Genomic DNA, 24,709 nt, shown 5'->3' on the forward strand with positions numbered 1-24,709 from the left:
TGCAAATCCACTTGCAGTACTGTGTTCAGTTCTGGTCACCTCACTACAGGAAGGATGTGGAAACTATAGAGACAGTGCAGAGGAGATTTACAAGGATGTTGCCTGGATTGGAGGACGTACCTTATGAGAATAGGTTGAGTGAACTCGGCCTTTTCTCCTTGAAGCGACAGAGGATGAGAGGTGACCTGATAGAGGTGTATAAGATGATGAGGGGTATTGACCGTGTGGGTAGCCAGAAACTTTTTCCTAGGGCTGAAATGGTTAGCACGAGGGGGCATAGTTTTAAGGTGCTTGGAAATAGGTATCGAGGGGATGTCAGCAGTATGTTTTTCACACAGAGAGTGGTGGCTGTGTGGAATGCACTGGCGGAGGCAGTGGTGAAAGCAGATACAATAGGGTCTTTTAAGAGCCTCTTAAATAGGCATATGGAGCTTAGGGAAATTCTAGGCCATCTCTAGAATTGGTTACATGATCAGTAGAACATTGTGGGCCGAAGGGCTTGTAATGTGCTGTAGATTTCTGTGTTCTATGTTCTAAGGTGATAGGTGAAGCCAGGTGAATGGGAAAGGTCAAGAGCTGAGGAAGAAGGAATCTGATAGGAGGGGAGAGTGGACCATAAGGGAAAGGGAAGCAGGAGCGGACCGGGGGTGGGGGCTGGGGGAGTGGTCGGCAGGTGAGAAGAGGTAAAGGGTCAGAGTGGAGAATAGAGGAAGGGGGGGGAATTTATAGTTTAAAAATACTTAAATATTGCAAAATTATGGAATATAGTAGAGAAATATAAATTTGGTATTTGTTTCTGAATAGGGTGAAAGATAATTACTTTGGTTTTATGTATTTATATGATATACCTTGTTTCTTATTGATCCTCCTGAATCAATAATTGACCTTCAGGGTGGGGGGTGGTGCTGCATGAGTGTAGGTCTCAGGCATAGTTGAAGTAATGGGCTCTGTCATTTGTAACCACAACTTTTTAAAAATCCTATTATACAACACAGAGGTAGGCCATTTGACCATTTAGTCAATTCTATCTCCACTCAAGCCTCCCCAGATAACCCGATCAGTACAACCTTCTGTTCTCTCTCACTTGCTTCCTCTTTAATGTGGCTATAATACTTGCCTCAACTGATGTAATGAGTTACACTTTCTGGATTTCTGCATTTCCCATTTGATTCTCTGGTAAGTGGAATTACTTCATGGGTTCTCTTCCCAGGAAATGTTCCTAATCTATGAAGGGAAAGAGGGTCGTTCATTTTTCTCTGTGAATAAATTCTCACACTTCAAGTGTTATCCAATTTAATCTTATTTGCCCAATCTTTTCCATCTTCGAATCTTTGTATTATAATAAAGGATCCAGACTCTCTGCTGTACAGCAAATATCACCTGCTCAACAATTAATATAAATTTAGATAAATTTCTGTATTTTCAATACAATTCCATTAACTTATCATTGTTGTTGGCTTTGTTCTGTTTTTATTCACTTTCCACAAATGACCATAATGACCACAGACATAGGAGTTGATGAGGTCATTCAGCCTCTTCAGTCTGCTACACCATTCCATCACGGCTGATTTTTTATCCCTCTCAATCCCATTCTCCTGCCTTCTCCCCATAACCTTTGACACCCTTACTAATCAAGACCTCCAACTTTAAATATACCCAGTGACTTGGCCTCTACACCCCTCTGTGGCAATGAATCCCACAGATTCACCACCCTCTGGCCTATGTTCTCTCTTTTTTTTTACAGCTGCAAGAGACCAACCATTGCCCTAAGCAGGATTTTTTTACATGATCTTAAAACTGTGTGGCACTTTATATTAAGAGTATGTAAAATAAATTTAAAGCTGTGTGGCGACCAAGACTACGTATGCAGGAACATTTCAGTCACTGTGCGGCTGCACACCTGTGCGGATTAGTAGGAACAGTGCCTCTGGCTGAAGAAATTTTTCCTCATCTCTGTACTAAAGTGATATTCTTGTATTCTAAGGCTGCACCCGCTGGTCCTAGACTCCCAGCACTATCTACTCTATCTAGTCCTTTCAATATTCAGTAGGTTTCAATGAGGTTTTGAAACTCCATTGAGTACAGTTCCACAGCCATCAAATACTCTTCATACATGGAGTCATAGAAGAGTACAGAGAGAAGCAGACCATTCAGCCCATCTAGTTCATGCTGAAAACCATTTAACCTGCCTACTCCCAACAACCTGCGCCGGGACCATAGTGTTCTGTATCCCCTACTATTCATGTAAGACCATAAGACATAGGAACAGAATTAGGCCATTCAGCCCATTGAGTCTGCTCTGCCATTCCATCATGGCTGATCCCGGATCCCACTCAACCACAAACCTGCCTTCTCGCCATATCCTTTGATGCCCTGACCGATCAGGAAACTATCAACTTCTGCATTAAATATACCCATGAACTTGGTCTCCACTGCAGTCTGTGGCAGAGCATTCCATGGATAAAACCTATCCAAACTTCTCTTAAACATTGAAATCAAGCTTGCATGGACCACTTGTGCTGGCAGCTTATTCCACATTCTCATGACCCTCTGAGAGAAGAAGTTTCCTCTCATGTTTCCCTTAAACTTTTCACCTTTCAGCCTTAACCCATGATCTCTGGTATTAGTCCCACTTAAACTCATTTGGAAAAAGCCTGCTTGCATTTGCTCTATCTTTACTCCTCATAATTTTGTATACCTCTATCAAATCTCCTCTCAATCTTCTCATTCTAAAGAATACAGTCCTAACCTATTCAGTTTTTCCTAATAACTCAGGTCCTCCAGACCTGGCAACTTCCTTGTAAATTTTCTCTGTAATCTTTCAAACTTGTTTACATCTTTCCTGTAGGTAGGTGCATAAAACTGCATACAGTACTCCAAATTAGGCCTCACCAACATCTTATACAACTTCAACATAACATCCCATCTTCTGTACTCAATACATTGATTTATGAAGGCATTAGCCCACCAGGCCACTAGTCAAAGCTTCCAGTCAGAGAGGCAACAATCTGCTATAACTCTCTGGCTGTTTCCACAAAGCCAATGTCTCATCTAGTTGACTGCCTCATCTTGAATGCTGAGTGACTGAACCTTCTTGACCAACCTGCCATGTGGGACCTTGTCAAATGCCTTACCGAAGTCCATGTAGACAACATCCCCTGCCTTGGCTTCATCCAATTCCCTGGCAACTTCCTCAAAACTCTATATGATTGGTTAGATATGACCTGCCACGTACAAAGCCATGCTGACTATCCTTAACTATCCTTAATCAGTCCGTGTTTATCCAAATATTTATATATCCAGTCCCTTAGAATACCTTCCAATAATTTTCCCCCAACCTATGTCAGACTCATCAGCTTATAATTTCTTAGTTTCTGTGTAGAGCCTTTTTTAAACAGTGGAACAACATTGCCTATCCTCCAGTCCTCTGGTACCTCTTCTGTCGCTAAGGATGTTTTAAATATTTCTGCTAGGGTCCTGGCAATTTCTTCACTTGCCTCCTGTAGTATCTGAGGGAATTCCTTGTCAGGCCCTTGGGACTTATCCACCCTGATTTGCCTCAGGGTAGCAAACACCTCTTCCTCTGTAATCTGTACAAGGTTTATGAAGTTGATGCCACATTTATAGATTCTGTATCCATCTCTTGAGTAAATACAGATGTGAAGAACGTATTTAAGATCGCACCCATCTGTTTTGGCTCCACACATGGATTACCATTCTGGTCTTCCTAAGGACCAGTTTTGTCCCTAGCAATCCTTTTGCTCTTAACATACCTGTAGAATTGCTGAGGATTCTTCCTCCCCTTGTCTGCTAGAGCAACTTCATGCTTCCTTTTAGTCTTTCTGATTTCTTTCTTAAGTGTTCTCTTGAATTTCTCATACTCCATAAGCACCTGATTTCCTGATTTGTTCCTACTTGCCTATGCCTGTTATTCATCTTTTTTTTTCTCTTAACCAGGGCCTCAATATCTCTTGAAAACCAAGGTTCCCTACACTTGTTATTTTTACCTTTTATGATTACCTTGTACATTAATGATTTGTATTTATGTATATTGTCTTGGGTCCTCTTTCTCTTTATTCCATTTGTACTATTTTCTGAGCAACGGTGGATTCTGGTTAATTGGGACATTTTGGGACCAATACATTTTGGTCCAATTAAGCATCTGACCTAATTAGCTAAAGCTTCATGGAAATATTTCCAAAAGGTATAAAAAGTCTTTAATTGAGTTTAACTGAGTAACAAATTATGTATTTAAATAAAATACAGATTACAACACTACCAATACTACTACAGTACTCTAAAACTGTGTATTAGTTATCAATGGTGGAATTTGGCTGCTGTTAACAAAAATCAGCACAGATAATGGTTGCCATAATACGATGCTTTTGATAACTGCATTCTCCAAATCTTTTCATTTTAATGTAATATTAAGGATGATTGTCGATACCTTCAAATTCATTGTATTCCTAACTTGATGAAGTAGTGAGATAGTTTTGTTTTCACACCTGGCTGTTTCTGGCATCTCCAAGCCTGAATGCTTGAAACCACAGTGAGCAAAACAATTCTGTATAGTCTTACTGCTGATTTCTCACCAACTGACAGTGACAAATATCACTGCTTTTGAACACAAATGCACACAACTGATGCTATTTAAAAACTGTTCACTTTAAACACAGTGTAGCGCCAAACAACCTCACAAGTGGATACAACTGGCGCTAATTAGAAACTAGTCGACAGATCTCCTGTCCCAATGAAGCAACACAGTTTCCCAAGAAAATGAAGGGAATCCTGGCTATTTTCTCAATTAGTTTTTGTTCTTTGAAAGTGGCTGCCATGATTAACTTATGGCCCAACTAACAGGAATCCACTGTATTTCATGATCTAAATACATAATCTAAATACATAAATTTCATGATCTACTTCATGATCTAAATACACTTGTCTATGTTACTTCCCTCTGAGCTGATCATATGGAACATTTCTCATTCCAAATGGGCTTTTCCTGAGTAAAAGAGCGATTAGTTTGAAAACATGGATAATGTTGTTCCTGGCTCTGAAGTTGAGCAATGAACTGCTCTTCCCACAGATAGCCATTCAGGCAAAGTTGATTTCTTTAAAATTGTGTTTGTCTGGACATGTTGATAATGCTGTGGCAGTTCCATTTGATATTTTTTGACCTGGTATTCAAAGAGATCTTGCAATGGAACTGTTTAATGAAAGCAATTTGGCATTCTCAGAATCAGGTTTAACTTGCATCATACACTGGGGTGTTCTCTTCACCTACCTGATGAGGTAACCATAGCCTATGGCCGGAGGCAGATGTCGTCAAGTGGTGCCCAACCTTCATAGAGTGTTTCAACCCTTAACCACTTGGGAGGTTTCCATGAAGCTTCGGCTAATTAGGTCAGATGCTCAATTGGACCAAAATGTCCCAATTAACCCAATTGGCAGGTCAGCAGTGGTGGCCAAGAAACCGCCCATCTGCTCCTCACTTCCAGCTCAACTCTCCTCGCCTGCTCCATACCCAGAAAGGGGCTCTTCCTGCTTCCTCCCCCATCCTGCAAGCTGTCTGGTTCTTACTCTTTTCATCAAGGCCCAGCACAGACAGCAACCTCCATGCTAACCCGCAGCTCATCTCCAAGGGGAATAGACATGCCTGTCATCCTTTCTCCCTGCACACTGGACAAAGGACTGGTACTTCAGGGCCTTCCTCTTGTGAGCCTCCTCACATCCTTCCTCCCATGGTACTATGAGCTCCACCAGGATGACTTTCTTGACATGGACCTCAGTATGATGTCTGGTCAAAGTGTGGTTTGCACCTCCTGGAACTGCAGCTTCCTCCCCACATCAACCCTCATCTCCCACAATTTAACAGTTTGCAGCAGATTGGGTTTAGGCCTCTTTGATATGATTGGCGTGGCCCTCACCTTGATGGAAGTGACTGCCCTGTTTGCGTCTCGGTCAGCTGGTCTCTCTTTACACCTCTCCTGCTCCAGTGTGTCAGCAAGGGACAGCAGGGCCTTGTTGTGGTGCCACCTATACCGTCCTTGTGCTAAAGTTGTTTTGTATCCTGACAGTATGTGTGCCAGTGAACCTGCTGACCACCAGGCTTGCAGCTGGGGTCCTCTCTCAGCCCCCATGTATGCAGCTGTGATGGTGTAGGGAGAGTGTTATACACAGACTGCAGGATGTGGAAGGGCTCCAGTCTCCAAAGCTCTGCCCAAGTGATCTTGCGCTTGGGAAGATCCCATTTTGTCCAGGTGCCCAATGACCCCAAGTCCACTGCCTTCGATAACCACCTTTTGCTCTGTGATTCCGTGTCTCTGCCTGACCCATGTCACTCCTATCCCTTGCGTTTGAACTCCCCCATCGTTGGGAGTGTGCAGAGTTGAGGCCTTGATGTCCCAAGTGTGGGTTGCTGATGATGTCTCTCAACTGCAGGGAGCTCACTGCCTGATCGATGGCCAAGTTGGCGGCCCATTTTCCCTCTGAGTTTATCATATGGAACATTTCTCATTCCAAATGGGCTTTTCCGACTAAAAGAGCAATTAGATTGAGAACAGAGGTAATGTTATTCCTGGCTCCAAATTTGACCAACAAAATGTTCCAGCAAAGTTGATTTCTTTAAAATTATGTTTGTCTGGACATGTTGATAATGCTGTGGCAGTTCCATTTGATTTTTTTTTTGACCTGGTATTCAAAGAGATCTTGCAATGGAAATGTTTAATGAAAACAATTTGGCAATCTCAGAATCAGGTTTAATATCACTGATATCTGTCGTGAAATTTGTTGTCTTGTGGCAGCAGTACAATGCAATACATAACAATAAAAACTGTGAATTACAGTATACATATATAAGATTAAGTTAAATAAATAATGCATAAAAGTAGTGAGGTAGAGTTCATTCAGAAATTGGATGGCAGAGGGAAGAAACTTTATCTGAATCGTTGAGTGTGGGTCTTCAGGCTCCTGTACCTCCTCCCTGATGGTAGGTAGTAAAGAGAAGAGGGCGTGCCCTGGGCGATGGAGTCCTTAGTGATGGAAGTTGCCTTTTTGAGGCATTGCTCCTTGAAGATGTCCTAGATGCTGGGAGGCTAGTGCCCATGATGGAGCTGACTGAGTTCACAACCTTCTGCAGCTTATTTTGATCCTGTGCAGTAGACACCACACCCCCACACCAGACGGTGATGCAGCCAGTTAGAATGCTCTCCATGGTACATCTGTAGAAATTTGTGAGTGTTTTTGGTGACAAACCTGCTTAAAGCAGCATTTAGTGACTGAATATTGATTCAAGTAATGCAGTAGTTGGAATTCAGTGAAAAGTGAGCAAGAATACAATACAGGATTAATATGTTTGATCACTATAGAGAAATGAGTGAAGTGGAATTAATATATGGGACAAAATTTAAAAATTGATATTAATCAGATTTCTAGGCATGGAGAAGCGACATGGGTGGACAGTGTATTTTTATTTATAGTTTAAATTATTCACTAACTGATTGATATTTTAACTGTACTTGGAGCGAGGGTTGTTTTTTATTTCATATAAAATAGATAGTAACTGATGTAATAAGGCTAGTAAGGCCAAAGCTTGCAGCCCATTTCTGTTTTCCCATGAGAAGGTGGGAGAGGGTGTCCGCTCTTTACTGTGGCAATCTTCCTGGTATTTTTGGGTAAGGACTTGGGTCACACAGTTGTGATGGAGCTCATGATGAGGTTTTGAGGTAAACCTGCCAATGATGGCATTGTCTTTGTTCTTCTCAGTGATGGAACTTATATGCTTGGGAGCTGCTGCTGCAGTAGGTTTGATGTAGATAACATAGAGGGTACACATGGTAGTGTTTGGATGGGAGCACCAGTCAAGTGGGTTGCTTTGTTTCGGGCTGCATTGAATTTGTCTTGGGTATTGTTGGCAATCATCCAGGCAAGTTGCCAGTATTCTGTCATGCACCTGACTGGTACTGTGCAGATGGTGGAAGGGCTTTGCAGATTAAAGAAACAAAAGATTAGAGGTTTAAATCAGATCAAGAAAATCATTATCTGAAATTGTTGCACATGATGTTGACCCTGAAAATCTATAACGGGCTGAGACACTGTTACTCCTTGAGCTTAAATCCAGTTTTGTTGGAACAGCACAGAAAGCCAAGGATGGATAGATCAGAGTGCAAGAGAGACAGGGAATTAAAGTGACAAGTGAATCATATTTGAGTACTGAACACTATGTAAAGCCATCGCCCACATTATGTTCCACCTGCACTGCACTGTGAGGAGCAGAAAGTACTTAACACCTGCCGAAGGGTCTCAGCCCGAAACATTGACTCTACTCTTTTCCATGGATGCTGCCTTGCCTGCTGAGTTCCTCCAGCATTTTGTACCTTTCTTAGAAAATGCTTAATCCGTCCACTAGATGTCCCTCTTTGATAATGGGTAATTATTGTCACCCAATAATCCTTGAGACAAAAATTACAACATGGTTCACATCAGTCCCTACGCAAGTAAGACCTCACTATGTTAATTGCCTCCTGACAGTTGTTATATTATCTATCCTGCATTCCTATTGGGTGGCATTGAATCCTGAGGCAAATTATAGACGCAAGGCTGAGAGACATTTGAGGACGTGCTGAGACACACCAACAGTGATGTAATCTGGGGTCATCAGGAGCTTTGGGCCTTTCAATGTCAGACAGCCTCGCTCAGCTGACCCAGCCAGGGTTGATCAGGCCCTGGGTTGTGTCCCAGCAGCGTCGACCCACGGATCACACCTCCTGATCTGCAGCCATCTGGAGGCTCACTCAGCAGCCTCTGTGTCGGTTCTGAAGGCTCTTTTCTTTCCAGCCCCCATAATGCCAAGGAGAGAGTTGGTTCTGCACAACGAAACCTCTACACCTCACTTCTTTAGGCTCGTGTCGTGCCCTCTACCCCTGACTCTGGCACTGCTCTGCCAGCTTCTGCTATTTGGTTTTCTTATGCTCAAACACTTCCTCAGTCCAGTTTTCCCAAGGAACTGTCAGTTCTACCATGACCACCTACTTCGGGGTTTCTGACAGAATGACCACATCAGACACAAACAGACTTTCTTTGAGGTTATCACATATCAATTGAACTTGGCACATGTGCAGCAATGTAACCAGCCTTGTTTGAAATGCATAGAGGCTATTTACAACTTCAGTTTATTATGCAAACCCCACAACCTTGGACCACTTTTGCAGAGATGGCGGTATGGTGACCTCACAGTGATGCTGAATTCAATTTAATATTGCTCCCTATTATGGAAATGAACTGTGATTTTATAACACATGGCAAGATTATTGCAATATACAGGATCTAAAGACATTGTTCATGATAACTACTAAAGGGATACGCATTCATATATACCATGCCTTTTGTATTCTTGATTCTCAATGTTGTCCATGATCAAGGATGGTAGGTAGTAAGTTCTGTATGCCACTTCCTGTATGATATAAACAATCATAAAAACATTCTCTTTGAATATATAATCAATTTGGTGTTTGTGTGTGGTAATTCATCAAAACATTGGAAGAATTCTCTGGAGTTCAGAAGAATGAAGGGAGATCTCATTGCAAGCTGTGGAATGTTGAAAGGCCTTGATGAAGTGGATGTGGAGAGGATGTTTCCTATGGTGGGGAGTCTAAGACCAGAGGATACAGCCTCAGAATAGAGAAACATCCATCCAGAATGGAGATGAGGAGGAATTTCTTTAGCCATAGAGTGGTGAATCTGTGGAATTTGTTACCACTGGCAGCTGTGGAGGCCAAGTCATTGGGTATATTTAAGGCAGAGGCTGATAGATTTGTGATTGTTCGGAATATGAAGGAGTGCGAGGAGAAGGAAGGATATTCTGGCTAAGATGGAAATGGATCAGCCATGATGAAATAGCGAAGCCTAATTCTGCTCCTATATCTTATGGTCTTAAGATTTGGAAAAGTTTTCTCAGATATGAAAAGAAAAATCAAATCATAAAAATGCTGTATTAAAAATGAATAGCATGCTAAATCATATACAAGTATTTGGAAAATCATTAATACTATAAGACCTCAAGACCGTAAGATATAGGAGCAGAATTAGGCCATTTGGCCCATCGAGTCTGTTCCACTATTTCATCATGGCTGATCCATTTTCCCTCTCAGCCTGAATCTCCTGCCTTCTCCCCGTATCCCTTCATGCCCTGACTAATCAAGAATCTATCAAACTCTGCCTTAAGTATACACACAGACTAAACCTCTACAGCAGCCTGTGGGAATGAATTCCACAGATTCACCACTCTTCCATTCCAAAGAAAACAACTCCAGTCTGTTTAATCCTTCCTCATAGTTACAGTTTACAGTTTCAATAGCATTTTGTAAATATCCTGTATAACCCTGCTACATTAAAGGAAAAATTCAACTGACTGCTTTGCCTCCTTAATCTGTCAGGAGGTGGAATTCTGAAAACAGCATGACTGTGAATTAAATGCCTATTGTATTGGATAAATTCAATTCAAATTGGGGACAGAAGCAGAAATATTGGAAAACAAAGACCGATTGGATTCAGGGAAATGAAATATAAAAGGGTAAAAATATTAAAAGTTACCCCCTTAAAAATCTCCAAAGAACTACTAAAGCAGAAAAAATGTTTTCCCACAAAAGTTAAAGTACGTTCAGTGTCAGGAAAAGTGATTGGTAGTAATTGAAATATCAAGTTGTATTTCAAAGATGAGTCAGTCTTTGTTATTGTTGGGGGGTATTTTAAAAAGATGAGTCAGACATTTTTATCATTAGGAGGGGTTTGATGGCTAAAATGTCAAGGATATTAGAAGGTGATTTCCTTGTTTATTGAGTTATTAATAAAGTTACAAAGATGAACCTTAGATTTTCTTGCACCTGCTTCAATAATTAAATAATAAAAAAGATTGCATCCAACAAATCCATGTGCAATGCAAAATGTTTCTGAATTCTCCCTTCTGAAAAGTAATGGATTTGGGAGATTGCAGATCTGTGCGGATAATCCAGATCAGGAAAATAGCATTCACTTAGTAAGAAAGCAGGAATATCCCTAAGGTTATCACAGGGGGGTGATGGTCACATTAGAAGCATATTGTTTGGAGAACTTTCAGTGGTCTCTGATGTACTTGCTGTTTCTTGAGTATGTTTATCTGGTTTCAAATCAGCTAAGCTTGCAAAAATACTTGGCTAAGCCTTAGCAGAGTCTAGCACTGCCATTTTGAAGGAAGACACTCTTTATGGATTATTGCTGTTTATCAGTTTGTATGGTATTTTTAAACTATAAAAGATGAGATGAAGAGAGGGGGAAGTAAATTCACTTGATGTCAGCAAAAGAATGGGATGGAGATTAATTAACAGAACCCTCTTCCACTGTTGGATTTACAAAGTGTGGTCAATGCAATGTGATGTGCTAATTGTTGCATTTTTCTGCATGGATACCAAGAACGGCAAAACCTTGCAAAATATGGTATTGCTCACTGGCTGCAAAAGAAACTTTCATATTCCTGTGAGCAGAACTGAATATATTTAGAATTTGAAATGAGCAAATATTTACTTACAAATGGTAATATCCCATCAATCAAGTTTCAAGAATCAGGTTTATTTGTTACATGTATGTTGAAAGATGCCATTCACGTCAACAACCAACACACCCAAGGGTATGCTGGGGGCAGCCCTCAAGTGTCGCCACACTTTCCGCCGTCAACATTGCATGCCCACGATGCCTGGTAGAACAACACAGAGTTCAACAAAGAGCAAAACAGCAACAGCCCCACTCCTCTGTCCTTCCCACCAGGCCAGCCACACACAAACACAGTCCACTAACCCCGGAACAGGCCATCTTTTATGGCTTCCAGCTATGCCTGCTGGAATGGCACAGAAGCAGAACACCACAGCCATTTTGGTCATTGGCCTACCCTGTAAGATACCAGTTGCTCCTGACGCACAGATAACTGTTTTCTGCAATTATCCATAGATACCATGTGCCTCCCAATCCTCAGGAGAAGGGGTGCCCAACCCTTTTTTATTCCATGGACCAGTACAACCAAGCAAGGGGTCTGTGCATCCCAGGTTGGGAACCCCTGCTCGCATGTGTCTGTGAACCAGTCAAGGGAATATGGAGGCATCGGCAGAGCCTCTGTAAGAGTCCACTGGTGATGTGTTACCGGTTTAGAATTGGGATTGGGAGACCTGCACTTATTGCTAATTTGTAGCTTCAATGTGGCAGAGTGTTGGAGGTTTAAGGGAAGTGAGTTGCAGCAAATGGCAGGGAGATAGGGTGAGAAAGATTCTTGGGTTGGGGTAAGCCGTGATTCAAGGGATCATGAGTGGGTTGCTATTAGAAGTTTATTTCTAGCTGATAAAATTGGGAAAAATTTGCTGAGCACTTCATAGGTGGCCTCTATGTTTAGCATTGTTGTGATGAAGAACATATTTCCCTGAAGGTACTCAATGAGAGCTTGGCCCAAATTCCCCTCCAGTGCTCTATGGCAAATGGCATTGCCCTGGGCAACCCTGGCATGAAATCATTCACAATAAATGCACCCAGTGAAATGTTTGAAATAGTGTGGAATCATTATCTTTGCTGGTCCAAAATAACATAGATTTCCAATTGTAAAATGCTGGGGTTAAAAACAAGATTATGCAGTTGAATTCCAAGCAATTAAAACTGAGGTAATATTTTGACACGGTGAATGTTAGAAAGGGATCCATTGGGTGTCTATAAAGCTTGTTGTTGCTGTGATTTGGTCAGAATGTGAAGTGACATTAACCCAAAATTGACAAACTAAGGAATTGGTGAAGATAAATCTCCTCTCAGTCTTAAGAGAGACAAGGAAGGGTGCCCTGTGGATCACTCTTGGCCATTCTCATCATATACGACGTGCAGGCAGCTTTCTCACGCCAAGGCTCATAGATACTCAGTGAATGATTTCCAGTGGCCTCTTCACCCCATCTGCATTTTAAACATGATAGCTCTTTGTCTAACTGATCTATTTTAAAATGAAGCGAAAGGTAAGTTCACTTGGTGAAAATTGAAGTAGTTAAAGCTATAACTTTGTGCAAGCCTGCCAGCATATGAGTCAGAACACTCTGGATTTAAGTACCACTCTAGAGACTTGAGAACAGAATTCACACTGAAAAGTGTGTGTAATATTGAGGTGTATTATTGAGATGCTAGAATGAAGGATTTCATGATTCTATTTCAGAATCAGAATCATGTTTAATATGGTTGGCATTTGTCATGAAATTTGTTGACTTTGCAGCAGCAGTACAATGCAATACATGATAAATGTAGAAAAAACTGTGAATTACAGTAAGTGTGTGTATGTATATACATCAATAAATTAAATAAGTAGTGAAAAAATAGAAATTTAAAAAAGTAGGTGGGTAGTATACATGGGTTCAATGTTCATTCGGAAATTGGATAGCAGAGGGGAAGGAGCTGTTCCTGAATCGCTGAGCATGTGCATCTGGCTTTTGTTCCTCCTTCCTGACCTTCCTGATGGTAACAGTGAGAACAAGGCATGTCCTGGGTGGTAGGCATCGCCTTTCTGAGGCACTGCTCCTTGAAGCTGCCTTGGATTCTACAGAGGCTAGTACCCATGATAGAGCTGACTAATTTTACAACTCTCTGCAGCTTACTTCAAACATGTGCAGTAGACCCCCCCCCCCCACCCCACCCCATACCAGACCCTGATGTAGTCACTTGGAATGTTCTCCATGGTACATCTGTAGAAATTTTTGAGTGTTTTTGGAGACATACCGAATCTCCTCCAACTCCTACACGTGGCTCTGTGATGTTTGCTCTGCGCTTTGCTGCACTAAGGCTGAGGCTGTGGCCTGCTCCGGGCTTTGTGTCTGAGGCCTCAATTTCATTCTGGATGCAATTTGGTTCCTTTTATTGTCTGCACAATTTGTTTTTTTTCTCTCTGCACATTAGGTGTTGGTTTTTTTTTTACGGGTTCTTTTGGGTTTCTTTGTTTTGTGGCTGCCTGTAAGTAAATGAATCTCAGATAACGGCACATACTTTGAAAATAAATGTACTTTGAATACTATTTACAGAGGAGCCTTCAGGTGCTGGTGTTCCTCCGTAGCGGCTCCCTTCTCTGTGGTGGAGGTCATGGGCCTGGGAGGCACTGTCAAAGGACACTGTGGGCATTTGCAGAGGTGCACAGTGCAGCCTTTGCATTGGTGCTAAGGGGAACGACTGTTCAGGTTTATTGACGGAGAGCTAATTGAATGGGTTCCTTTCTCCTTGAGCTGCTCAAGAGCTATTAGATTAGCACTCATTCAAACAACTAGAGAGTAATCCATCATGCTCCTGGCCCGTGCCTTGCCAATGGTGGAAAGGCTTTGGGCTGTCGGGAGATAGGTAACCCACCATAAGATGCCCAATCTATGACTCCCAGTTGTAGCTGTGACATTTATTTGACTTGTCCATTTAATGTTCCAGTGATCTTTTTAATGGGAGGGAACTGCTGATGGTTGGGGACTCAGTGGTGGTAATGCTGTTAAATGTTAAGGGGAGGTGGTTGGATGCTCTGTTTTTGTACATACATGGTCAGTGACTGTGACTTTTATGGTTCAAATGTTACTTGCCACTTATCCACTCATGTTTGAGTACAGTCTATGCTTAGAGTCATACAGTCACAGAGAAGTACAGCACAGAAACAGGCCCTTTGGCCCATCTAGTCCATGCCGAACCATTTAAACTCCCTACAACGGGACCATTGCTCTTCATACCCCTACCATCCATGTACCTGTCCATACCTCTCTTAAACCTTGAAGTTGAGCTCACATGCACCACTTGTGCCGGCAGCTCATTCCACACTCTCGTGACCCTTTGAGTGAAGAAGTTTCCCCTCATGTTTCCCTTAAACTTTTCACATTTTACCCTTCACCTATGACCTCTGGTTATAGTCCCACCCAAACTCTTGTGGAAAAAGCCTGCTTGCATTTACCCTAGCTATACCCCTCATAATTTTGTATACCTCTATCAAATCTCTCAAGCTTCTACATTCCAAAAAATAAAATCCTAACCTCTTCAACCTTTCCATATAACTCAGGTCCTCCAGCTCCGGCAACGTCCTTGTAAATTTTCTCTGCACGTTTTCAACCTTATTTAAATCTTTCCTGAGGTAGGTGACGAAAACTGCACACAATACTCCAAATTAGGCCTCACAAACATAACAGCCCATCTCCTGTACTCAGTACTTTGACTCATGAAGGCCAAATGTGCCAAAACCTTCTTTATGGCCCTATCTATCTGTGACACCACCTTCAACCTATATTCCCAAATCTTTTTGTTCTACCACACTCCTCGGTGTCCCACCGTTCACTATGTATGACCTACCCTGGTTGACCCTACTAAAGTGCACAACCTTGCACTTGCCTGAGCACACATTTATTACCAAGTTTCCTTACAAGATAGTGGCTCACTTGACTGCCCTAATGTTGAAAAAGGTGCTATGCAAATGCAAAACATCAACATTTTTTAATCTCTCATAGTTGACAGCATTAGATGTCTTAACCATAAGATACTGCAGATTATACAGTATAAGACCATAAGACAGAGAAGCAAATTATGCCATTCGGCCCATCAGGTCTGCTCTACCATCCCATCATGGCTGATTTATTATCCCTCTCAACCCCGATCTTCTGCCTTCTCCAAGTAATCCTTGTCAGCCTTACTAATCAGAAACCTATCAAACACTGCTTTAAATATACCCAATGAATTGGCCTCCACAGCTTTAATTCATCACGGAAATTCGCACCCCTTCAGCAACCAAAGCCCTAAGCCCTTATTTGATTCTCTTAGTCTCCACCTTTCTTCCTTTCCTGACATTCCTTTGCCTTTGACCAAGCTTTTTCCATTTCAGCCTTCACTGCTTGGCTTTGTTTCTTGTTTATAATGAGAATTTTCAGATACAGATGGGCAGGATGTAGCAAAGTAAATTTCTACTTATTATCTATATTGGTCCAGGCGGAGCAGAGGTGCCTCATGAAAACAATCTTTCCCTGTCAATACTCCCCACACACGCAAGTTGAGGAGAAATTGCTCGTCCTGGCTTCCCAGATGTACTGTGCTTTTTCTCAATTAAGCTAATTTCTAAATGAGAGATTTCATAAGATAGAATTGCTCCATGTGTGTTTTGCAGACATTTATATCTCTAATGTATGGAACAGATTTAATGATGTTGCAGCAAAATGAATTAGAATTAATGATGTCCCCAAGGAAGGATAACCTCCTGCCCGTCATGGTGTAAGACGATGAAATACCGAGCTTAAGGAGTACCGGGGCAGAGTTAGCAAGGTTCAAAGTGTAGGTTAACAGTTTACCAAGATGTTCTGGAAACTGAATGTTGTTTCTCTCAATTTCTCTTGAAATCTCTTTTTGGCCTCAGTCTTGTTTCCTGTTTATCATTGCTTGGTGCTTGTTCAGATTAAGGGAAAACGGGTGATGGAACGAAACAATAACAAATCCATCAAAATACCAGACTTGCTTTCATATTTCCAGAGGGACCCGTTATTTTTTTTTAACTTGCTGTTTCTCTATTACTACTTTCAGGGAAAATATTGTTGCTACATTAGAGCCACACCTTAGAGTGTGCTTTAATAAAGCGTGTGCCAGGGTTACAAGCATTGCACTGCAGTGACAAACACAGTACCTCATCAGGTGTATTGTGTAAGGTTAAATGAGAGAAAATACATATATGGTTTGAATCCTTTACTGCCTTTGACATGTTCAATCACATTTAATATCACTGGCATATGTCGTGAAATTTAACTTTGTGGCAGCAGTACAATGCAATACATGATAAATGCAGAAAAAAGCTGAATTATGGCAAGTATATATATGTATATTAAATAGTTACATTAAATAAGTAGTGCAAAAACAGAAAATTAAAAAGCAGTAGTGAGGTAGTGTTCATAGGTTTTCTTGAATAGACCTGGGTCGCCAGGCTCATGTGCCACAGATCTAGCCCTCAGTGGACTCCGAGCCTCCTGATTCATCCATGGCTTTTGGTCTGGGTATGTACAGTAAGTTTTCATAGGCACACACTCATCCACACAGGTTTTAATGAAGTCTTCCAGGCTCAAAGCTGAATCCTGAATACAGTCCAGTCCACCAATTCAAAGCAGTTGTGCAAGCGCTCCTTACAGCGCTCCTGTACTGCAGGGGTTCAAAACCTTGGACCAATACCATTCAGCAGGGGCTCTGTGGGCCCCTTTTGGGGACCCCTGCTGTATGCCGTCCTTTTCTTTGCTTTTGATTCTGAGGAAATCAGCTTCAAGCAGTAGCTTCTGCTGTTCAATGCCAAAAGAAAATCACAGGTATAGTATGCACAGTAAGATCCTATATAGATTACCAACTAGGGAAATGACCAGTAAGTAAGTTTTCAGTGCAACATTTAAATAATTGGTATTGGACAGAATTATGAAAGACCACCCATAGGATCAGGCTCTCAGTTTAATTATCTACTCTGGAACATTCGTCCGATCATTATGCGACACGTCGTTTCACATGGGCGATCCTGTTCGGAGTGGTGACTTGGATCCGCTCCAGTTTGACCACCAAAGCAACAGATGCTCAGCAGATACCATCTCTTTGGCTCTTCACACAACCCTGGAATATCTGGACAGCAAAGCCACATACATCAGAATGCTCTTTACCAAATACAGCTCAGCATTTAACACCATCATCCCCTCAAAACTCCAAGACCCGGGCCTCAATAACCCCTTGTGCAATTAGATCCTGGATTTCCTCACTTGTAGACCTCAGTCATTCTGGATTGGCAAAAACATCTCCTCCACAATCTCCACCAGCACAGGAGCACAGCATGGCTGTGTATTCAGCCCCCTGCTCTACTCGCTCTACAGTTAGGACTGTTGGCTAAGTACAGCTCCAAATCCATATACAAGTTTGCTGATGACACCATTGTTGTGGACTGTATGAAAGGTGGTGATGAACCAGCGTACCGGAGGGAGTTGGAAAATTTGGCTGAGTGGTGTAATAACAACAGCCTCTCACTCAATGTCAGTAAGACCAAGGAACTAATTGTAGACCAGGAGAGGGAAACCAGAGGTCCATGAGCTAGTAATCATCGGAGGTGGAGAAATTCAGTAACTTTAAATTCCAGAAGACCAGTCCTGGATCCTTCATATTAATATAATTGCGAAGAAAACACGACAGCGCCTCTACTTCCTCAGAGTCTGCGGAGATTTGGCATGTCATCAAAAACATTGGCAGATTTCTATAGATGTGTGGTGGAAAGAGTGCTGACCGGCTGCATTACAGCCTGGTAAGGGAAGACCAAAGCCTTTGAGTGGAAAATCCTGCAAAAGGTAGTTGATTGGGCCTAGTATATCACGGGTAAAATCTTCCCATCCATGGAGCACATCGACATGAAACATTGTAGGAAAGCAGTATCCATCATCAAAGATCCTCACCACCCAGGCCATGCTCTTTTCTCTCTGCTGCCATCAGGTAGAGGGTATAAGAGCCTCAAGACTCACACCACCAGGTTCATGAACAGCGGCTACCCCTCTTGAACAAAAGAGCCGTTCATTTAAGGACAGTTTCTTGTATCTGCAGAGTAATTATGATTAGTGAATGCATATGAGATGATCCACAATTTGAAACACAATGCATCTCTGATGCATAGAATCATAGAAAAGTGCAGTACACAGACAGGCCCTTTGGCCAAATCTAGTCCACGCTGACCTTTTTAAACTGCCTATTCCCATCAATCTGCACCGGGACCATAGGCCTGCATATCCCTACTATCCATGTACCTATCCAAACTTCTATTAAATGTTGAAATTGAGCTCACATGCACCACTTCTGGTGGCAGCTTGTTCCACACTTTCACCACCGTCTGAATGAAGAAGTTTCACCTCATGTTCCCCTGAAACATTTCACCTTTCACCCTTAACCCATGACCTCTAGTTGGATATGGGCTGAATATGAACAAGTGGGGCTAACTTAAATGTGAATCTTGGCTGGATCTCATACATGCAAAATCATGAATTCTTGGTCTTTCAGCCTACCTTCAGAATCAGGTTTAACATCAATGGCAGATGCTGTGACATTTGTCGTTTTCTGGCAGCAGGACAGTGCAATACATAAAACTAAAAATTTCTACAGGAAATATATATAAAATGAAATTAAATTTGTGCAAAATGAGAGATAAGAAAATACTGTAGTGAGGTAGTGTTCATGGGTTCATTGTCTGTTCAGAAATCTGATGGTGGGGAAGAATCTGTTCCTGAAACCATACGGTGGCCCTTGCACTTTATTTGTCCACCCGTAGTGATTTTCTTTGTAACTCTATATTCTGCATCAACAGACTCAAAATGCTGGAGGGACTCAGCAGGTCAGGCAGATTTTAAGGAAATGAATAAACAGTCGACATTTCAGGCTGATACCCTTCACCCAGTCCTGACCTGCTGATTCCTCGTGTGTGTTGCTGAGGATTTCCAGCATCTGCAGAACCTCTTGTATTTACTGTATGCTGCATTCTGGTTTCCTGTCACTAATTGGATGTACTTATGTTTGGAATGATCTATCAGGATTGTCTGCAGACTAAAGCTTTTCACTGTATCGCAGTACATCTCTCTCTGAGAGCTCCACTGGTCAGAACCAGCCATGGATATTGCATCCTAGCTGTCTAGACACGCAAGGCAGGGCAGTACAATATGGAGAGCAAGCTGTTGCCCATATAGCAGGCTCCCACCTCTCCACATAGCTGATTAATCCAAAGGAACAGTAGAGACCGATACAGTTTGGCACCAGCAGCATTGCAGGAGTTGCCAGTCACCGTTGAACTCAATTTAGAATTGCCTTAGGTTCGCTTATGAACCCTTCCCCATGGGTGGGTATAGCCGCAAGGCAACGTTTTCCTCTTCCTAGATGAGCTGCCAACCATGGCTGATGAGCACTATTTGCCTGAAGTGACTGGTTTTAAGGCACCAGTAACCCACCTTCACCCCTTGTTGTAAAAACGGTTCCACTGGGCTTAGTAGCTAAGCTGCATGTGAAGGCCGGGAGCTGGGCTTGGTTGTCAGAGGCACATGTCATTCGGAGCATTTAATAGGTAGTGGACCTTGCCCCCACTACCTACCCCAGCTATTACAACCTTAAGGAGCCAGTAAACCAATATGCTATCATTTCCTCATTCCCTGCTTTTTGTTGCTTTTCCAAACTCAACTGCTGGATCTTGAGGCCTATTACCACTCTCCACAGATCTAACCAACTGCTCCACTTAAACCAGCTGATTTCAAAGGAGGAGAAGATTACCAATGCTGCCTTATTCTTCTGACTTTTTATGGCGGTTGGCTTAAAGCTGCTTTACCACTACCAACTGCATTGGAGTGTGGTGTAGAAAGTTAGGAAACAAACCCTTGCTACTTCCAAATGAAAGCAGCATTACAAAAAGCCCTATAGATTGTACGTAATGGAAGACAATACTGTGAATTAAATTGAAATTGCTCCCATAACTTAACAAAGCTTTTGTATGAAAACTATTGATCCCAAAGATTGTAATGAAGCCTGTATTGGATTTCTTTCAACCTTATATGCTTCACACTGTAATAGTTTATGTTTAGTTATTTCATTATGATGACAAAACCTATACAACCCAGAATGATACACACAAAATGCCGGAGGAATTCAGCAGGCCAGGCAGCATCTATAGAAAAATGTACAGTCAACGTTTTGGGCTGAAACCCTTTGACAGGATCCAGAATGATGCCTTCCAACAAGATATAAGGAATAAATAAGCACAGTATGCCAAATTCTAAGTCATGTCAAAATAATTCCTTTCCTCCTTCTTTTACCTCCTTCTCCCACAAACCCAACAGTTTTATGATAGTCAATAGCTAGGGCACTCCATTCCGTATATCTCATGTGGTGAACTACATATACCTGTCTGGACACGCCCCCCTGCTGACTGCTCCTGTGGCTCCTCCCACAGACCCCGGTATAAAGGCGATTGGAGGCACTGCTCCTCCCTCAGTCTCCGAGATGTTGTGTGGTGGTCTCTTGCTGCTGATAGTGCTCTTCCAGATAATAAAAGCCTATCTCTCGACTCACGTCTCCGAGAGTTATTGATGGTGCATCATCTCACTACCACATTATGCTATGAACTGTGCTTCCTCCTTACTCAGGCAGTTCCTTATTCAGCTTCACCAGTTGCTTTCAGTTTGCGAATATGGTGCATTCTGCAATGATAAACTGAGGCCGGTCATCAGATCTGCATCTTCTCCACATTGTGGACAATATTGTGGTAATTGCCAGTTCAATTGTAAACTGCTTCGCTCTATCTCAAGAGTGTTGATTGAACTCATCTCATTAAAATGCATCAGTCAGTGCTTACTCTTTTAGCAGTTGTCTTGATGAATCTCTTGGTTCCTAAGTGCACATGTAGGCCTGTTTACAACTGTTGTATACTTTGCCCACTGTTGTGCTCATTCATATCAATTAAGTTTCACATATGCTCCTCTGTTGCTACTGGTAACAGGGATGAGGTACAGCTCTTCAAAGGTTTATGCCCAATTAAAAGTGGAATGATTTGTGAGAAGTACGGCTTTACAGAATAGTATTTTTTTAAAAAAATTCAGTTTCTAAATTGCAAATTTCTGTTAAGGTTAAAAAGTCAATCATGTCCAAATTTGGTGCATGTGTAGTTCAGCTCTGGAAGCTACAGTACAGAACCTCTCTGAGGAATATGCCCTAACAGATCTGAGACGACTCCACAAATAAGAAAAATCCCTTTGCTCTTTGACGGCAACGTATGCTGTGCTGTCATATTAGCGAAAGACACGTACAGTGTATGGGATGACGATGGATTTACAACAGTTGGAATGTGAGAAGAGGGATGCAGCAAGGGTAAACTCCCTCCGATTAAATGTTGGTGCTGTGAGGAAAAACAAGACCTTCTACTGGGTTATGCAGGCTATGCTGTACCTGGGTGTTGTCTGGCACATTATGAAGGTGAGTTATGGAACGAGTCAGAGCAGAACAGCTGTCAACCTACCTGTTCCACAACTCTGTATAAATGTGGTACATTTAGACTATGTCAGGAGAAAGAGTAATGAGTAGATTTTATGAGATTAAGCTTGCCTTGCCAATAAAAGTGAAAATCATGAATATCACAGTTTGTAAAAGAAGTCCCTATTTTTACTTTGCTATGTTAATGTTTATATATCAGAATCAGGTTTATTATCTCTGGCGTATGTCATGAAATTTGTTAATTTTGTGGCAGCAGTACAATGCAATACATAATAAAAGAAAAGAAAAAAACTTATTTATGCCAAGTATAGATATATTGAATAGTTAAATTAAATAAATGGTGCAAAAATAAAAATAAAAAGTAGTGAGGTAGTGTTCATGGGTTCAATGTCCATTCAAAAATTGGATGGCAGAGGGTCAGAAGCTGTTCTTGAATCATTGCATTTAAAGTTTTCCTCAGTGATTGAAAATCATGATTCATTTGGTATTTACAAATATATTGCAAAGTAATTGTTGCAGGGGATAAACATTCTGTTAGGGACATCTTGGTGCTAGAAATGAAATGGTTTGTTACTTTAAAGCTTCATTCATTGTGATGGATGGAATGAGAAGGGTAACATCATTTTATTCATGATGAAGAGGTTTCACCAATTTTTGAATTCCGTCTTTCTGCTCTATGTAGGAAAGCACAGTTTTGAGTTTCAGATGTGTAATTGGCTACATCTGTTGAAAGTTCTTTGTAAAAATAATTGCTTGGCTTTAGGGCTCAAGCTAGAGCTAATTCAGAGATTGCTCACAGAGATGCAGTTTGTTATCTTGTCTCATGTGCATCTGTATTTATATGTGTGCTGTCGGACACTGATTAGCACAGGCATAAAGGATCAAGGTCATATCCATGAGAGATGGGAGCTCTTGCAACCATACAGAATCAGGAACCATAATATCACCAGCAAATGTCATCAAATTTGTATATAATATAATATATAATAAATTTGTATATAATATATAAATAAAATAGTTAAATTAATTAAGTAGTGCAAAAATAGAAATAAAAAGTAGTGAGTCTAATGTCTATTCAGAAATCAGATGGCAGAGGCGAAGAAGCTGCTCCTGAATTGTTGAATGTGTGCTGTCTTTCCCTTTGTTCCTGATGATAACAATGAGAAGAAGGCAGGACCTGGGTGATGCGGGTCCTTAATGATGGATGCCACCTTTTTTGAAGCGTTGCTCCTTGAAGGTGTCCTGGATACTATGGAGGCTGGAGCCCATGATGGAGCTGGCTGAGCTTACAACTCTGCAGCTTGTTTCGATCCTGTGCAGTAGACCGCGCCCCTCCCCACCCCACATACCAGACGGTGATGCAGCCAGTTAGAATGCTCTCCGTGGTGCATCTGTAGAAATTTGCAAAATTAACGTCATTTAATGTTGCGCACAAGATGAATACAATTCCTTTTAGGTAAATTTTGTTTGTGCGTGTGCTTGTCTATGTATTTATGTGTGTGTTATTGTGTGTGAGAGAGTGGGAGAGTGAGAGAAAAAGGATGGGGCCGTGGTGAAAATACTTAAAAGTAATGAAGCTTCAATTTAGCTACTAGCTGTCTTGCACAACAATATTGTGTTCACCTTGAGTATCTCTGGAGAACACCCACACAGAAAGGTTTCCATAATTTCCTGGATGTTTGTGTCAACATGGAAGACCTGGTGGTGATCTAAATGGCCTGGGACTTTGCAGATTAAAACAGGAAGACTCTGTGTCATCACGGCCTCAAAATGGAAAGTCTGAGAGCCCAATGGGCTGCTTTGTTTGTGAGCAGTCTGCAAGGATATTTTTCCTAATAGTTAGCAGTTGTGTGCGAGGGATTGTAAATAATCAAATTCAATAGACACAAATGAGGACAGAAGAAAAACTAATTAAATTTAGTTGGTAAATTAGAGTTTTCCAGCACAAAACTGTACAACTTACCTCACAAAACAGAAGCTCTCCTTATGATCAATATTTTCTTTCCTCCTGTTTTGGCCTCTAAGTAAACAGATAATCTGTTATGCACATTTTAATTTAATGTATCTGTTTCACATTTTATTTCCATCTCCTCACTCAAACTCCACTTCTACCACACCAAAGAAATTCAGGAGGGTGCAAGAGTGTATTAATATGTTGTCGCTCCCCTCCGCGCCTTGTGCCGCATGCATTGGGAGGCAATCTTGCCGTTTCTTGAGCATTTTTGTCTGTTTTTTGTGAGGCTGAGTTGATAGCTCGATGCTCAGCCCAGCACAGATGGAATGCATGTTAGAAGCCGGCCGGGTTTGAACCCAGGACCACTCATCCTGAAGTCTGGTGTGGATCCCACTACACCAGTGGCCGGCTGCAGATACTTAATAATTTTGAGAGAAAATGCAGCAGCATTTTTGAGAGACACTTGAGCAAGGCCAAAAAGCTTTCAGTTTACATTTGTGGAAGGAGTGCTTCAGATATTTTCTGCTCTCCAATCTATCAGTTACTAACAGATGCTCTATGTACAGTATGAAAAATGTGTTTTCACCAGGTGCTAAATTATGTCAGAGAATGATTGCATTTAATGTACTGGATAATGAATTTTAAAATAGGATTGATTTATCTTTTAGTGTATCATGTGATTATATATAAGATCAGTGTAATAAAGAAAAATACCTTTTATTAACAGCATGTGAACGATTA

At 41.5% G+C, this 24,709-nt stretch overlaps 1 protein-coding gene across 2 annotated transcripts in view; it reads left to right on the forward strand.

The window, feature by feature from the left end:
- ptprr (protein tyrosine phosphatase receptor type R) overlaps window positions 1–24,709 on the forward strand; it is a 264,810-nt gene that overhangs the window by 16,690 nt on the left and 223,411 nt on the right. Inside the window, exon 1 of one of the 2 annotated variants that reach the window (XM_073059667.1) lies at window positions 21,865–21,996. The exons of the other annotated variant lie outside the window; for it this stretch is intronic. Coding sequence (XP_072915768.1) covers window positions 21,952–21,996 — 45 coding nt within the window. The 5' untranslated portion in view covers window positions 21,865–21,951. Of the gene's footprint in view, window positions 1–21,864; window positions 21,997–24,709 lie in introns of those variants that run through there. 2 annotated transcript variants of the gene reach the window in all.

The sequence above is a fragment of the Hemitrygon akajei genome, chromosome 10 (assembly GCF_048418815.1).
Source record: "Hemitrygon akajei chromosome 10, sHemAka1.3, whole genome shotgun sequence".
NCBI lineage: Eukaryota > Metazoa > Chordata > Chondrichthyes > Myliobatiformes > Dasyatidae > Hemitrygon > Hemitrygon akajei.